General features: G+C 39.7%; 1 protein-coding gene across 2 annotated transcripts in view; it reads left to right on the top strand.

Moving 5' to 3' along the window:
- Positions 1-13,741, top strand: part of GRM7 (glutamate metabotropic receptor 7) — a 629,590-nt gene that overhangs the window by 472,741 nt on the left and 143,108 nt on the right. For both annotated transcript variants that reach the window (XM_075938705.2, XM_089781232.1), the window contains exon 8: positions 7,808-8,743. In XM_075938705.2, coding sequence (XP_075794820.1) covers positions 7,808-8,743 — 936 coding nt within the window. The remainder of the gene's footprint in view (positions 1-7,807; positions 8,744-13,741) is intronic.

Below are 13,741 nucleotides of genomic sequence, written 5' to 3'. Positions count from 1 at the left end.
ATGAAGTACTTCCTTATACTTTTGGCCTTCACAAAATACTGGTTGATTGGACATTGTGTCAAGAAGCATTCCTTGTGTTTGTATTAAACCTTCTGCTTGTTCATTTAATTGGGTGGTTCTTGTGTTATCTGATGGGGTAAATACCCATATTCTCAACACCATTCTTGATTTTATCAGCCTCTAGCATATTCTGCCATAGTTATCTCTAAGTTGAATAGTGCCAGTCTTCTTAATCTCCCCTCATATGGAAGCTGTTCCATACTCAATAATTGTTGTGGTCCTTGTCTGTACTTTTCACATTTCTAATAACTTTTTAAAGATGGGGCAACCAGTAATGCATGCAGTATTCAATGTGTAAGCATGCCATGCATTAATATAGTGGCATTATGTTATTTTCTGTTATTATCTATCCCTTTCCTAATGGTTCCTAGCGTTCTGTTAGCTTTTTGACTACCTCTACACATTGAACAGATGTTTTCAGAGAATTACCTTCAAAGAGCTTTCTTGAGTGGAAGTATTTAACTTAAAACCCATCCGTTTTTATGTATTGCTGGGACTATGATTTTCAAAGTGCATTACTTTGCATTTATGAACACTGAATTTCATCTGCTATTTTGTTTCCCAGTCACTGGGTTTTGTGAGACCCCTTTGTATTACTTCATAGTTGGCTTTGGACTTAGCTATCTGGAATAATTCATCTGCATTTTTCCACATCACTGTTTACCCCCTTTTCCAGCATATTTAAGAAAATGTTGAACTACACAAAATCCCAGTACTGATCCTTGGAGCACATTGCTATTTATCACTTCCCACTATGAAAACTATCGATCCTTTTGTTTTCTATCTTTTAATCAGTTCCTGATCTATGATAGGACCTTCCCTCTTATCCCAGGACTGATTTATTTGTACCTCTGGACCCCTTGCTCCATTCATCTGAAGAAGTGGGTCATGCCCACAAAAGTTCATGATACTATTTTTTTGAAAATCCAAGACCACTATAGTATATCAGTTGGTTCACCCTTGTCTGCATGCTTATTGATACCTCAAGGAATTCAAATACATTGGTGAGGCATGATTTCCCTTCATAAAAGCCATGTTGACTGTTCTCCAAAATATCTTGGTCATTTGTTTCAACTCTAATTGCTAATGCGTCTTTCCCATTACTTAGCTTGCTGTCAGCAGCAGAGTGGAACCTGAAAGAAATAGTATTCAGTGGTTAAAAACACCCTGGAAGCCTCCACGCCTTCAAAAGATGTAACAAAGCAATAGCCCTGTGGGCCTTACACAAGCAAAACTCTCACTGACTTTGACAGGTGTTTGGCCTTAATAAGGGGCCCCAAGGGATGGGCAAGTGAAAGAAATAAAGACATTTCTTTGTAGCAGTGAAACAAAAAGCTATTTCTCTGAGCAAGGCACAGTTTTTGTGTTTCTCCAGTAACAGTTGAGATGCTTTCACTAAGCTCTGGCTTCCCTGAATTTTTTACCCTGCTTTTGGCTTTAGCAGTGTCATTAACTGAAATAACTGACATAACCAAAACTTAAGGTTTTGCTTCTCTTAAGTGGAGGAAGAAGATTTTTAAAATATTTTGCTCTTTAAAAAGACTGCCCATTGGTAAGTAATAAGGGTCCTTAAGTACTGTTGAAAGTTTAGTGTTGACTTTCTGATATCATGGGGAGTGCTTCACCCCCCCTTTAATTACTAGGCCTTGCCCCCATTCCACCTTTTCCCCCAATGTGCCTCCTCACCTTTTCTGCCCCTGATTTGCTCTCTCCTCCAAGGTTGCCCCATATTCAGCTGGTGCCACCCGATAGTGAAGGTTCACAGTCTAAAAGAGCAAATCATATTGCCCCCCGCCATACCCTGTCTTGAGGCCACCTCACTCTCCCCACCCCATGTTACCTGTGGAGGAGATGCATTGTTCTCGTGCATGTTCTGCCACTCTCCCTATGAGCAGCATCCCAGACATGGAGAAGGAGGGAGCCACTTTTAATGCTGGCCTCTTTTAGTCACTGCTCTGCAGTCCTGCTCAGCAGCTGTCTAACATCCTGGTTGGGGAGGAGGCGGCTTCTGCTCGCCTCCTGGGCTTGACTGCCAGGGATCCCAGTCTGAGCCCTGGCAGGGGTCACCTCCTCAGCTAGTCTCTTTCACTAGGCTACTGCAGGACAAGATTGCAGAGCAACCTGTTAGCAGCTGGAAGGAGCTGTTCTTGCCCCTTATACTCCCAGCATCAGGGCCATACGTTACCCCGCCCCTCTTCCTCAACCTCTTCCCTCCCTGTGCCTTTTCCCACTACCATCAGCTGTTTGGCGGCATGCTGAAGCACTGATGAAATGGGGACAGGAACAAGCTGATCAGCAGGGCCTGCCACTGGCAGGAAGTACAGAAGAGACCTACCAGTGCTTGCTTAGCATCCACTATTTTTTTTACATGGGTGCTCCAAGCCAATAGGTTCTCAACCAATTGGATTATTTAAATAGCATTTCAGTTTACTTCTTTTAAAAGCCCTCAGAAACACATAGTTATAGGTGAACTCTTTTGAAAATACTGCATCTTTGTCTGAGGCTGATAACACCCAACTCCTTGTATTGCTAGCCCAACATTAACCTATGATCATTTGAACATAATGCTACTATATTTGTACTGAAGAATCCTGTGAAGAAACTGTGTGCCAAAATTATCTTCCATTGTTTTATCAGACTATTGTGGACCAAATTCTGCAGTTATTAACTCAGCATAACTTTTGGTGCATAAGACTCTATTTGCAATGAACAAAAAGTATTAGAAGTGTGCTAGAAAAAAGAGCTACCACTATTGTAAACATAAGTGCAAGCAGTAGTCTAATGTGATTTGACAAATGGAAATTACTATGGCAACAGAATTCTCTTTCAGACGCAGGATTTCAAAACCAAAATCAGATTCAAGGAAGTTACAAGTCAAAATAATAATAATAATAAATAATAATATACATCTAGACGTAATTTACCATAACTTGGAAAACAAGGTGATAATTGTAGAAATGCCTAAAATCTAATATCTACACAATATGACATTTAGTTGTTATTTTTAGGATTTTTTATAGAGTTATCACCAAATAATTTGTTTTAAAGACAAAAATACCTCAGCTATATTCTTTTCTTCATGGGGAAGTGTCTCTAACTAGCATCTGAACCGTAATCTTACTATGCCAGACTTCTATGTCAGGCAGCTTATCTGACAGGCAGTTTTTCATTTTTTATTTTTTAGCCAGAAGGAACAAAACACTAGCAAGTCTTGGAGGCCAATGATATAGAGCTATCTTGGTCTGTATATACAGTCAACAAAAAAAGGACTTTCCATGTTTTTTTCTTGATCATCTGTTTATCTTTATACACACAGTATATGTACAGAATGAGATACACTTATTCTATCTCAAATATCAAGCCATGATGCAGAATACTTTTGAGAATATGATAATTTATCCATTATAAGAGTATAATAGAAGAAAAGTATGCTAATGCATTAAGGATTCAATTGTATGGTTCCTTGAGATTTTAACACACAGAAAATTAGCACAAGGCCCTCAGCTACTGCAGATTAGATTACAATAGAAATATGAGCCCAATGAAATTCTGCAGGGAAGATGGAATCAGATCTTGTAAATTCTGTTCCATAACTTGCTTGTTATGCCATTCTAAATAAATCTGAGAGAGGTTGCTCTGTTAGTCTGTAACTGTAAAAAAAATAAAATAAAAAATAACAAATGGTCCTGCAGCACCTAAGAGACTAACAAAAAATATAGATGCTTTCATGAGCACAACCCACTTCTTCAGGGGATGGAGAGGGAAAGAGAAGGAACATGTAGGGGAAAAAATCTGGGCCACCTTAAATCAAGGTCTGAACAAAGACCTGAACTGGATGGACCACTATTTACATCCTACTCCATTAGCCTCATTTAGCATGGACACTTTATTTTTTTCCCCCTATTTTTTCTTCTCTTTCCCTCCTCATCCCCTCTTTTTCTCTGCTATTTATTTGTACCATGGGCCTCTTACTCCATTCATCTGAAGAAGTTGGTTGTGCCCACAAAAGCTCATGATTCCATCTACATTTCGTTAGTCTTTAAGGTGCTGCAGGACCATTCATTGTTTAAGGATTTTTTTTCATTCTAAATAAGTTAGTTTAAGCTCTCTCCTTCTCAGTCTAACTCCCTATAAAATGGTTATAATATAATCCAATGGGTGTATAACTATGTCAAGCATAAGATAGATCATATCTCCACTATTCTTTCTTATATTTTTAATTGCTTGTTCAGGTTTTGTTTTTCATGAGATCTTGGCCTTTAAGTGATTTGTAGAATTAAAATTCCTATCCAATTTCAACATCTTATCACAAGTGCTAGAACTAATGGTGATGTTGCACCCTCTGACTTGAAGTGGTCTCCATGATATCCAGGGTTTACGGTTAAGTCCAGTGGCTCTCAGCATCCCCACTATACAAATTGTTCCAGCACCCCTGCTTCTTATAGCTCTCTCTTGGTTCCTTTTTTGCTTCAACAAATTTATTCTCCCCCCTCAGCTTGTAACTTAGACATTCACCACTTTGTTCCAATTTATATAATTACACCACCATTTACATCACCTCGCAATTTGGCCCAAACAATGTAAGTGACTTGCCGCTTCAGCTGATCAGATGAATCAATGGCAGAATTGGGTCTAGAAATTTAGAGTTCCTGGCACCTAGTGCTCTTACTTTTCAGTGAGACTTCATTGCTTTCATTATTATAATTATTTAATTATTCATTTAAGCTGCTGGAGTCAATATCCCTTTGGATTCTATAAACTATACAGATTTAAATCAACAGAGGATGAAAGAAGAAATTGTGTGCCTTTTTTCTTCCAATGTAAGTTGTATGTTTTAAAGGTAAATTAAGTTTCTAATACAGTGCCAGACCTCTGGAATATTTGTTATTGTGGGATTATTTTTCTAGAGTTCTCAGTAGCATTGCAAGAAAATTAAACATTTGGAGCAGCCTTGCTTGCTTGCTTCAGAAAAAGCTAGCTCACAGATGTTAAAGGTTCCCTCATGATCATTTAGTTTAACCATCTGTACTTTGTAGGTCCACTTCAAAAACAGACCTCTAACTTGGTGTCTGCCTCAGTTATTAAGATTCTTTAATCATGACTTAAAGACTTCAAGATACAGAGAATCCAGCATATATACTAGTTTAAACCACAGTGGGGGTAGCCGTGTTAGTCTGTAACTGAAAACAAAAATAAAAAAACAATGAATGATCCTGCAGCACCTTACAGAGTAACAAAAAATGTAGATAGTATCATGAGCTTTCATGGGTACAACCCACAAAATCTGAAGATGTGGGTTGTGCCCACATAAGCTCATGATATCATGTACATATTTTGTTAGATTAAACCTGTAAGTGATCCTCCCTCATGCTGAAGAGAAAGGCAAAAACAAACAAACAAACAAACCCTAAAAGCCCAAATCAAACCCAGGGTCTTTGTGAATCTAACCCAGGGGAAATGTCTTTCCTAACCCCAAATACGGTGATCAGTTAGCCCCTGGTCATGTGGGCAAGACACCCCAGTCATACATGTTGGAGAGAATTTTCTTTAGTAATTCAGAGCCCTCTCCCATCTAGTGTCCTGTCACTGGCCATTCGAGATAAGGCAATTTGTGACTGCAGACAGCAAATATGTGCCACTGTAGCCAGCCTTGTCATGACATCCCCTTCGTAACCTTATCAAGCGCAATCTTGAAGACAGTTAGTTTTTTGCCCCTGCTGTTCCCTTGGAAGGCTGTTCCAGAGCTTCACTAAACCTGTTACAAGCTAAACTTGATGATGGCCAATTTGTTCTTGTGTCCACCTTGACATTTAACTTAAATAAATCCTCTCCCTTCCTGGTATTTTTCCCTCTCCTGTATTTATAGAGAATAAATATATCACCTATCAGCATTCTTTAGGTTAGGGTAAACAAGCTAAGCTATTTGAATAATGTCTAAGTTAGGTTTTCCATTCCTCAGATCATCATACTAGCTCTTCTCTGCACCTGTTCCAGTTTCAATTAAACTTTCTTAAACATGGGAGACTAGAGCGGCACACAGTATTCCAGATGAGATTTTGCCAGTGCCTTGTGGGACAAACATGTCCCTGTCTCTTCAGGAGATACTTTACCTAATGTATAATGGGACTGCATTTTTGTTTTTCATAACTATCACATTGGTGGCTCACCCAGACCTTTCTCTTCCTTTGTCGCAACCAATTTATACATCTGTAGTTTATAGCAAGAATTCTAATTGCTAGTCCCTCAATGCATGACTGCACTATTAAATTTCATCCCATTTCTACAATTCCAGTTCACAGGGTCATCCAGATATTCTTGACTGATATTCTGATCCTCCTCCATATTGGAAATCTCTCCCACAAATTTTATAAACGTACTCCCACTTATTCTGCTACTTTTGATAATAAAAATATTATATTCATTAATTTTAGATACATCGCTCTCTATTATTTTCAATATAAAACAAGGTATTTGATATTAACTATCCAATGTTATGAGGAGTACTACTTTTTATAATATCCGTCTCCATCCCAATTGACCCATTTTTCATTAGAACCAACTTTCTTTCCTACCTAATGAAGACATTGGAACATCTCTGGATTTACACTATGGCAACTAAGGTCAGAATATGGCCTGTTAAATTCACTTTAGGTCTGTTAGAACTGATAAAGTGGTTGTTGCTGGTTCTATTTTGTCATATTTTGAAGATGTTCTAATTCTGTTTAATACTTGAAACCTTTGTTTGCCAGTCTGGAGACATAGAAGAGTGCAAGTAAGGAAATAAAATGGGAATTTCCATTGATTTAAAAAGACTTTTTTATGATTTCAGTGCCCAGAAGTATTCATGATACCAGATTCTGACCATACATAGAATAAAATATGTCATTAAATGAAATGCTAGATAGCTGTTATCTATTCTTTTATTACTGATAAATGTTTCTCATGGACTCTTTGAAACCTGGTTCTTGAAGGGCCGATAGAGAAGAGATTGCCTCATTTCCACTAGTTCCATTCCCACTTTTTCCTCATGAAGTATATGCCTTCCATCTCATTCAAAATGTTATCAATACTGTTAGCATTTCCATGAAGTGGATATGTCTGATGTTCTAGTTTTAGTAAGAAATGAAATCAAGTCCAAGTTTCAGATGCATGTCATATAGTCAATATATATGGTTGCTGCCTTCCATTAAACCAGGGGTAAGGAACCTTTTTTGGGTTGGGGTCACTGACACACAGAAAAATCAGTTGGGGACTGCATACAAGTGAGAAACCAAAAAATCCACTCCTCCCCAGTGTGGGCTCCCAGTGCTGGGGGGGACGGACACCCAAGCTTCAGGGACCAGATCTAGGCAAACCAAGGGCTATATCCAGATCTAGGCAAACAGGGCCATAGGTTCACCACCCCTCCATTAAACTATTACATGATCCAATTACTTTTCATTTAAAATGGCTTCCTAAACCTTCTGAAGGTGTTGTGCTCCTAATACCTCTCTATAATGAGACTCATTTTATAATGAGACCATTAATAATAAGAATAGGAAATTACAATAGTCATTGCAATTATGCAGGTAGAATTTTATGTGAAAATGCTGACATCTGTAATTTCCACAAAAAAAACATGAAACTATCTGTGTTTTTATTGCTTGCTTGACTTTTGTTTTTGCTAAGTAACAAGTCAGTTCAGTTTCCTAGCACTATTTGATATTAACATGTAAATAATCACTCTCTTTTATTTCACATTTCACAGATTGAAGACATGCAATGGGGTAAAGGAATACGTGAAATACCATCCTCTGTCTGCAGTCTACCCTGTAAACCAGGTGAAAGGAAGAAGATGGTTAAAGGGATGCCGTGCTGTTGGCACTGTGAGCTCTGTGATGGGTACCAGTACCAAGCCGATGAGGTGACATGTTTGCTCTGCTCATATAGTGAGCGCCCTAATGAGAACCGCACTGGATGCCGCCCTATCCCCATTGTGAAATTGGAATGGCACTCTCCATGGGCTGTCATACCAGTCTTCTTGGCTATGCTTGGAATTATTGCCACCATTTTTGTAATGGCGACCTTCATTCGATATAATGACACTCCTATAGTGCGGGCTTCTGGAAGGGAACTCAGCTATGTCCTGTTGACCGGAATATTTCTTTGTTATATAATTACTTTTCTGATGATTGCCAAACCAGATGTTGCAGTGTGCTCCTTCCGACGAATCTTCCTGGGCTTGGGGATGTGCATCAGTTATGCAGCCCTTTTGACTAAAACAAACCGCATCTACCGTATATTTGAACAGGGCAAAAAATCAGTGACAGCACCTCGGCTTATAAGCCCAACATCGCAACTGGCAATCACTTCCAGTTTAATATCAGTTCAACTTCTAGGGGTTTTCATTTGGTTTGCAGTTGACCCACCCAATATCATCATAGATTATGATGAGCAGAAGACTATGGATCCTGACCAAGCCAGAGGAGTTCTCAAATGTGATATTACGGATCTACAAATAATTTGCTCCTTGGGGTACAGCATCCTCTTAATGGTTACGTGTACTGTGTATGCCATCAAGACTCGGGGTGTCCCAGAGAATTTTAATGAAGCTAAACCCATTGGATTCACTATGTACACTACCTGTATAGTATGGCTTGCCTTCATTCCAATATTTTTTGGTACTGCACAGTCAGCTGAAAAGGTAGGTGAACATGAAGTGTTCGGCTGATGTATCAGGAGTCATTGTGGCTATAATTTAGGCTCTTCACTAGACAAAAATATATTACTGTTAGCTTTAGCAATATATAAACTTGCTTTCTTTCAGTTAGTTGCTGGACTATTCATGCAATATAATGGCAAATGAGCAATAAGAATCTTGTTGACCCATTAGTTTAGTTGTTGTGTCTGTTTCCATTGTACCAGTGTAGCTGTCATGCTACCTGAAATGACAGCTCTTTAGTAAATTGTTTGGATTATGACATTGAAATTTAGCAAGTGTGGCGGAAAATGACAATTTATTGTTTGCATCTGCACATCTAGAGTTCAGCACTAAGGACAGCGAACAGTTGTCCTGATGAGTGCTCTGCTTCACAAAGAAGAAAATTCTTAATTATCCAGAGCAATATACAATCCTGACATAAGTTTATTCCATTTAAATCAGTGGAATACATTCTTCTAATGCACAGGACTAAATATGACCCACTTAATTTCTATAGAATAGGCATCAAAAGATTGGGATCTAATCCATGTGCTTGATCCAAAGCCCATTAAACTGAATTAAAAGTCTCCTGTTGACTTCACCAAGCTTTAGATATAACCCAGCCTGATTTTTTTTTAAGGAGAGTGTTCTAAAATCTATGCGCAGTTATCTTGCAATCCAGTTCACTGTATATTTTCTCCCACGCAAAGACAGGAAACAAGTCAGCCAAGGGAAAGCTACCACTACATTAAGAGTAATGATACTCATGCAAACAAGAGTAAGTTGGACAACCTGGAATTATGCTACTATCAGTAATCAACTGTAAGGTGCAAGTGATGTATTAAACATTAAATGGCCTGTGAAAACTGGAATAGCTCTGAAATCAGTGGACCTTCACTAATTTGCTCCACCTGAGAATTTGGCCTAGTGTTTGTAATTGTTACTATAATACTGGAACCCAAACACAGAAGCCTGAATGCACAGAGGTATTTAGGGACCTAATTCTTATTGAAATTAATGGAAGTTAAGCCTAGATTCTCAGAGATTCTGATGTGCCTAAGTGCTTTCTTTTTTTAAACAAGCCAACAAACAAAAATAAATTATTGTCATCCTATTTGATTTATACCACTGAGAAATACGCAGAAAGAAGAGAGGCATTAATCAATAAAGAGGATGTCCAAAAATGATGCATTTTCCAAAATTATCGTTTTCCACTTTATTGTCAGTCCTTTCAAATTGAGACAGTAACTGCGAGTTCATGTTACCCGTTTCCCTTCATTAAATTCTTACTAGGGGGCTACACCCCCTGCCTGCTGTGCTTACTAATCCCCCTCTCTCAGGGGTTAGGCAACCCTGGTTCTCCCCTCAGCCACAGGGAATGGCCGAGCCATGGCAGCCCCAGCCCTTTCTCTCCCTCCCCCCAGCTGTACCAGCCCTCATCATTTCTCTCTCTCCCCCCGCCCCCCTCAGTTGCACCAGCCCTGGCTCTTTCTCTCCCCACACCCACCCCAGCCAACCCAGTACTGCACAGTCAGCTGAAAAATTAGTTGAATATGAAGTCTTAGGCTGATATATCAGAAGTCATTACAGCTATAACTTAGGCTCTTCAATAGACAAAAATATATTACTGTTAGGTTTAATAATTCATAACCTTGCTTTCTTCCAGTTAGTTGTTCTCTCTCCTTCTTCCCATCTTCATCTGTGACAGCGCAGGCCCTTTCTCTCCCACTCTCGGCTGCGCCAGCCCAGGCCCATCCCCCAAACAGTCTAACTCTAACTCCCACTGCCTGGCTGAGGCCATGCCAGGCCTGGCTCTGCCCCTGGCAACCGAGGAGGGCCAGGTTAAGGCCACGATGCACCAGGCCTAGCTCTTCCCAGAGTGGCCGGGGAAGCCCGAGGCTGTGGCACCCCAATGCCAGCTCTCCATGTAGACGCTGGAGAAGGCTGGACTGGCAGTGATTCAGACTTGGCTCCAGGGATGAAGAGGCAGGGCAGGGGGCTGGACTTTACCGACCCATGCCTACCCTCCCTCCCCACATGACATGATGATATCACTATATCATCCCATAGGGGAAAAAAATATATATAGAGAGAGAGAAGCTGTGTTTTCCTCATGTATGTGCACTGTGAGGAAGCCAAAAACCTTTTGTTCACCACTACAATGAGTCATGGATTAAGTTAGGTTTGAGAACTTGATTTTTAGATAACTTTAATTGTGCTTAGGAATGTGATTGCATCTTTGAGAAGGTATTGCATGGCTTCATCCATTTGTGAGTGTGAAAATGTGTTTCATAGTGGCTACCTCCAGACTGAATCCCTCTGTAGGCAGAGGGATTCAAATAAAGCACTTCAAAAGTGCAAATGAGCCTGAGATTTAAATATCCTGGGCTTCATTTGCATACTCTTGTGCTGGAGCTGTGCTGATAACGCGCCATTTCGAAAGTGAAAGTGCTGTGTAGCTGCGGATCTGCTGACAGCGGGGAACTTTTTTGACAGATCCTGTATTAAAAAAAATGAGGAATATCGGATCTGTCGAAAAAGCTCCCTGCTGTCGACAGAACCGCAGCTACATAGCATTTTCACTTTTGAAACGAAGCATGATTGGCACAGCGCCGGAACGTAAGTATGCAATGAAGCCCAGGATATTTAAATCATGGGCTCATTTGCACTTTTGAAGTGCTTTATTTGAATCCCTCTGCTGACAGAGGGTTGCAGTTTGGAGGTAGCCACTAGTGTGAGCTCTGCACAATTTCTCCTGTTGGATGCCTTCCTGTTGCATTTGTAGAAACCTAGCCTCTCACTTCCTTTTGTCCATCTGAATCCTCTGCTTCACACTCCCCATCCATCCTCTTCAAGGACCAGCAAGTCAGAGGCCAGTTCTATTCTCACTGCCTCCTAATACCCTGTGAAATTGCTTTCTTTTATCTTCTCTGTCCTGTCCTCTTAAAAAATAAAGAAGATGCAACCTCTTTCCCCCCTTGCCTCCTAAAGAACTAACTGTCTAGACTGTTTTACTCCCAATTTTCCCTCCCAATAATGGAGATATGGGATTTGGACCATTCCTCTCCTTTCCCCCAAATACACCTGTGAATAATAGATTCTCTAACCCAACTCAATCCACTCACACAGGCAAAATTTCATCTCCATGTAGAGGAATGGGCCAGTGGATGGTTCAGGTACCCTATTATAAAGTTTTATTTTTCACCTGTAGTACAATGTGCTAAAATGAAAAAGTAACACCACTAAACTCAGATCCAGACAGAAATGTGATCTGTTAAATTATGATTAACATTTTAATAAAACAACTCATTTTTGTATGGACAGCAGCATGGAAAATAAATTCTGCTGGCCGATACCTGGGCTGTGTCTGGACTGGCCAGTTTTTCCAGAAAATCAGCCGCTTTTCCGGAAAAACTTGCCAGCTGTCTACACTGGCCGCTTGAATTTCCACAAAAGTACTGACTTCCTACTGTAAGAAATCAGTGCTTCTTGCGGAAATACTATTCTGCTCCCATTCAGGCAAAAGTCCCTTTTGCACAAAGCTTTTGCACAAAGCTCAGATTTGTTTTCCGCAAAAAAGCCCCGATTGCAAAAATGGCGATTGGGGCTTTTTTGCGGAAAAGCGCGTCTAGATTGGCATGGACACTTTTCCGCAAAAAGTGCTTTTGCGGAAAAGCGTCCGTGCCAATCTAGATGCTCTTTTCCGAAAATGCTTTTAACGGAAAACTTTTCCATTAAAAGCATTTCCGGAAAATCATGCCAATCTAGACACAGCCCTGATGTTTTCAGTAGCATGTTAACAATGAAGAAAGGTGTTCTTTAGAATCCAGAAGTTTTTCGTCTTACTAAGATTTGTAATGTAATGCTAGTCTCAGACTTGGTTTACACTGATAGGATGTGGAGTCCCCAGCAATATAAATCTTCAATGGAACAATTGCAGCAGCTCATCTTGACCATTATCTCCTCTCTGCAATAGACCCTATAACAGCCATCTCAGCCACAAAAGGGAGTATTGCTAGCTGAAAGAGTGGTTATCTCAACAGAAAGCAGATACGCACATTGAGTGTATCCCTGTTGCTGTTTCTATGAGAGAGGTATTTAGGGAAGGAGAAACAAGAAGAAAGTAAAGCAAGCAGCTTTAAACAATGTGGGGTCTGTTTCTTTATCTTTCGTAACTTTTTTCCTATTTGGCAACTGCAGTATTCAGAATAATAATGTTCAAATATTGTCTGAACTATGTTGAAGAGTCTATATTTGAAGTGTGAAGGGGTGGTGCAATTTGTTGATTGAACTGTTGAAAAACTAGCTGATCTCAAATGATATTGTCAAAAATTTTGAAGTCATGGGGTTTTAAAGTTAACAGAATGTCAAAGCTAGAAATACATAATTTTTGAATATTTAGGGTTTCTTAACAAATCCATACACTGAAAACAACAGAGAAAAGTACTAATCTTACACATACCAGAGAAGATGGTGCCAGTAAAACACAGGTTTCTACGTCTTGAGCTAAAAAAGATCTTCTTAACTGGTTAGTAGTTGGCCCCTTATCATCTGTCTGAGGCTGGAGAGCAGCATGATCACACATATGTGCAAGCACGCATACACAAAATCAGAATATTACAGTTTGCCTATCATATCAGCAAATTGTATCCAATGGTTCTTTATCCTTGTTCTACTCAACTTCTGCAGCTATTTATGAATACTGGGCTATTGGAGATGCAGTAACAAGACTTGCCAGCAAACTTGAATGACACATTTTTTTTTCTTTCTTTACAAAATTTGCAATCTCTGCTGAGATTAGTCTGAAACGGGTCTGAAACAGGTCTTCTTGTAAACACTAATGATTTCCTATCAGCTGTTTCTTCTTGAACATATTATGTAGAAAATAATCCATGTAATTCTGTTAACTGTATCATAGAATCATTGGGTTGAAAGAGAGCCCTCAGGAGGTCATTGAGTCCAACCCCCTGCCCAAAGCAGGACCAACCCCAACTAAACCAT

The sequence above is a fragment of the Pelodiscus sinensis genome, chromosome 11 (assembly GCF_052426305.1).
Source record: "Pelodiscus sinensis isolate ZL-2025 chromosome 11, ASM5242630v1, whole genome shotgun sequence".
NCBI lineage: Eukaryota > Metazoa > Chordata > Testudines > Trionychidae > Pelodiscus > Pelodiscus sinensis.
Note: the sequence above shows the minus strand (reverse complement) of the source record. Positions and strands in the feature narration are given on the sequence as shown.